This window comes from Mus pahari, chromosome 20 (assembly GCF_900095145.1).
Source record: "Mus pahari chromosome 20, PAHARI_EIJ_v1.1, whole genome shotgun sequence".
NCBI lineage: Eukaryota > Metazoa > Chordata > Mammalia > Rodentia > Muridae > Mus > Mus pahari.
The window spans coordinates 38,952,527-38,956,656 of record NC_034609.1 but is presented as its reverse complement, the minus strand read 5'-3'; the positions used below and the strand labels follow the sequence as shown (position 1 = coordinate 38,956,656).

General features: G+C 51.9%; 1 protein-coding gene across 4 annotated transcripts in view; it reads left to right on the top strand.

The window, feature by feature from the left end:
• Positions 1 to 637: 637 nt before the first annotated feature.
• Maf (MAF bZIP transcription factor) overlaps positions 638 to 4,130 on the top strand; it is a 356,304-nt gene continuing 352,811 nt past the window's right edge. For all 4 annotated transcript variants that reach the window (XM_029532501.1, XM_029532500.1, XM_021220441.2 and 1 more), the window contains exon 1: positions 638 to 1,920. In XM_029532501.1, coding sequence (XP_029388361.1) covers positions 812 to 1,920 — 1,109 coding nt within the window. In that variant the 5' untranslated portion in view covers positions 638 to 811. The remainder of the gene's footprint in view (positions 1,921 to 4,130) is intronic.

The following is a 4,130-nucleotide window of genomic DNA, read 5'->3' as shown; positions in this document are numbered from 1 at the left end:
AAAGAAAAACCAAAACCAAAAGAAAAAAAAAGGCAAGAAAGAACTAAACTCCCCCCTCCCTTGCCTCCAGCCGGCCTGCACCTCGGTCTTGCACTTTGCACGGAGGGAGAGGGTGAGAGAGAGAGAGAGAGAGAGAGAGAGAGAGAGAGAGAGCGCGCGCACGCGAGGGATCCGGAGAGAGAAAAGAAAATAATAATAGTAACCATAAGAGCCAGGCAGAAGAGGAGAGAAGCGTGAAGTGTTAACCACTCCGGTGTGGAGGCCCGCGCCTCCGGGACAGCCACCCGCCGCGCCACACAGCCCCGGAGCAGCAGCCGCGCGCGCCCCGCCTGCAGCCCGGCCGGCTTAGGCGAGCCCTCCTTATGCAAAGCGCGCAGCGGAGCGGCGAGCCGGGGACGCCGCGCACCGGGCCGTGCTCCTCCGGCATCCTCTCTGCCGCTGTCATCACCACCGTCACCGCCAGCCTCGGAGGACCTTCCCGAGCCTGAAGCGCCCGGGATCGGAGCTCAGGGAGGCGAGCAGGCGAGGAGGGGGCCCGGGGCGAGCGGGGGAAAGAGAGAGAGAGCAAGAGAGAGAAAGAGAGAGCACATTGGCGTGAGCAGGGGGAGGGAGGGCGGGCGCGGGGGGCTGCGGGCAGGGCGGGGGGTGTGTGCACGTTCGAGCTTTCGGGCCACAGCCACCGCCGCGCGAGCTAGAAGCGCCCTAGCCCGGCAAGCTGGCTCACCCGCTGGCCACCCAGCACAGCCCGCTGGCCCCTCTCCTGCAGCCCATCTGGCGGAGCGGCGGCGGCGGTGGCGGCGGAGGCAGGAGGATGGCTTCAGAACTGGCAATGAACAATTCCGACCTGCCCACCAGTCCCCTGGCCATGGAATATGTTAATGACTTCGATCTGATGAAGTTTGAAGTGAAAAAGGAACCGGTGGAGACCGACCGCATCATCAGCCAGTGCGGCCGTCTCATCGCCGGGGGCTCGCTGTCCTCCACCCCCATGAGCACGCCCTGCAGCTCGGTGCCCCCGTCCCCCAGCTTCTCGGCGCCCAGCCCGGGCTCGGGCAGCGAACAGAAGGCGCACCTGGAAGACTACTACTGGATGACCGGCTACCCGCAGCAGCTCAACCCGGAGGCGCTGGGCTTCAGCCCAGAGGACGCGGTCGAGGCGCTCATCAGCAACAGCCACCAGCTCCAGGGTGGCTTCGATGGCTATGCGCGGGGAGCGCAGCAGCTGGCCGCGGCAGCGGGGGCCGGCGCCGGCGCCTCCCTAGGCGGCAGCGGCGAGGAGATGGGCCCCGCCGCCGCCGTGGTGTCCGCCGTGATCGCCGCGGCCGCAGCGCAGAGCGGCGCGGCACCCCACTACCATCACCACCACCACCACGCCGCGGGGCACCACCACCATCCGACGGCCGGCGCCCCGGGAGCCGCGGGAGGCGCGTCCGCCTCTGCGAGCGGCGCGGGTGGCGCGGGCGGCGGTGGCCCGGCCAGCGCCGGGGGCGGCGGCGGCGGAGGCGGCGGCGGGGGCACAGCGGGGGCGGGGGGCGCCCTGCACCCGCACCATGCCGCGAGCGGCCTGCACTTCGACGACCGCTTCTCGGACGAGCAGTTGGTGACCATGTCGGTGCGTGAGCTGAACCGGCAGCTGCGCGGGGTCAGCAAGGAGGAGGTGATCCGACTGAAGCAGAAGAGGCGGACCCTGAAAAACCGCGGCTATGCCCAGTCCTGCCGCTTCAAGAGGGTGCAGCAGAGACACGTCCTGGAGTCGGAGAAGAACCAGCTGCTGCAGCAGGTAGACCACCTCAAGCAGGAGATCTCCAGGCTGGTGCGCGAAAGGGACGCCTACAAGGAGAAATACGAGAAGCTGGTGAGCAACGGCTTCCGAGAAAACGGCTCGAGCAGCGACAACCCTTCCTCTCCCGAATTTTTCATGTGAGTGTGACACGCGATCCCAGCTAGCCACCTTGTTAAATGCTCCGTGGGGGTCCCGCTCCTGAGTGGGCTTGCTAGTTGCAGGGCCAAGCTCGCTCGGCCACCACCTCGCCCCCTCCCCTGGCGAGTTTGCTCCCCTTGGCCCTGAACACACACACACACACACACACACACACACACACACACACACCAAGCTTGTGGTGGTGGTGGTGATGGCTCTTTTGAATTGGGGAGGGAAAGGGTGTCTGGCTCATGGATTGCCAACCTGAATTCCCCAGTAGCTTGCTAGCCTGGTTGTTTTGTTCTTTTTTATTATTATTATTACTACTACCACTCTTTTTACACCGCCTGCCCCACACATAACCTGGACTTGCACAAGGGTCAAAGATCTGAGCAGTGTACTTCATGTAGGGCATAGCTCACCTTTGAACCGGGCCATCAATCGCCTGTATATATTTTTTTTTTCTTGTTCTTCTTCAGCTCATGAGCTGGTGTTCATTCTGTGTGTGTGTGTGTGTGTGTTTGTGTGTTTTATTTTGTTTGGATTTTCTTTTTTTTTTTCTTCTTTGTTTTTGTTTATTATTACTATTACTAATTTTTTGGAGCTTGCTGTGTTTCCCAGCCTCTGCCACCCTCCCACCCCCACCATGTTCTTGAGATAAAAGAAAAAGAAAAAAAAAAGCAGGTTTTTTCCCCTCCTCCTGAGTTCTTCTGATTGAGCTTGCAAAGGAAAAAAAAAAATGTGAAATGCTATAGACCTTGCAGCGAGCTGAGTTCCACGGGGGTTTTTATTTTAGCATTGTTATGCTAAAACAGAATGAACTAAAGCCACTCCTGAACCTGCCACAATCAAGCCTACATCAACCTTCTGGGTGTGACTTGTGAGTTTGGCCTTCTGATGCCAAATCTGAAAGTTTAGTCTGCCATTCAACAACAAACAAACAAAAACACAAAATCAAACTTAACTCTCATCTCATGCATTACGATGCTTGCTACTTTGTCTTAGCAACAATGAACTATAACAGTTTCAAAGACATTATGGAAAAGAGACATTATATTAATAAAAGAAGCCTGCATGCTGGACATGTATGGTATAATTATTTTTTTTTCCTCCCCCCCCCCCATTTTGGCTTGGAAATGGACTTTTGAAGACTTAGCGCATGACATCCATACTTTTGATTTACAGCCTCATGACTTTTTTTGAGTTCCAAACAACAGAAAAAGTACAACCCCAGAGCCTTCTTCCCTTGACAGTTTGCTCCTGACTGCTTTGAGTTACAATGAACTTCAGCCTCCCGTTGTACATGCACTGAAGGCGTTCCTTGTCAAAGATAGCAGAATGGGCTACAAATTTATATGGCAAATATTATAGACCGTAAATGAAATGTTTTCTTTTTAGAAACAATGATGCCTGCTTGGGGGCACTTTAAATTGTGTTATTGCCAAAAGCAGTCTAAATTTTCTTTGAAAAGAAAGAAAAAAAAATCTGCCCCAATTATTTTTGGTTTGTTTTATTTTATTTTATTTTTTATTTTTTTGGCTTTTGGTCATTGTCAAATGTGGAATGCTATGGGTTTCTAGTATATAATTTAATTCTAGATTTTATAATCTGTTAGCCCAGTTAAAATGTATGCTACAGATAAAGGAATGTTATAGATACATTTGAAAGAGTTAGGTCTGTGTAGCTGTAGATTTTTTTTTAAAGACCGATGCACTAAATTGTTTACTGTTGTGATGTTAAGGGGGGTAGAGTTTGCAAGGGGACTGTTTAAAAAGTAGCTTCTGAGGCATGTGCTTGCAACTTAAATATAAGTTGGGTATGTGTAGTTCTTGCTATACCATGGACTGTATTGAAAACCAAAGTATTAAAAGGGGAAATGCCCCTGTTTATATCTGTAGGGGTATTTTACATTCAAAATGTATGTTTTTTTTCCAAAATTAAAGTATTTGGGACTGAATTGCACTAAGATATAACCTGCAAGCATATAATACAAAAAAAAATCGCAAAAACTGTTTAGAACGCTAATAAAATTTATGCAGTTATAAAATGGCATTACTGCACAGTTTTAAAGTGATGCAGATTTTTTACAGTTATGTTGTGGTACAGAACTGGATTTTCTGTAACTTAAAAAAAAATCCACAGTTTTAAAGGCAATAACCAGTAAATGTTATTTTCAGGGACTGACATCCTGTCTTAAAAAAAAAAAAAA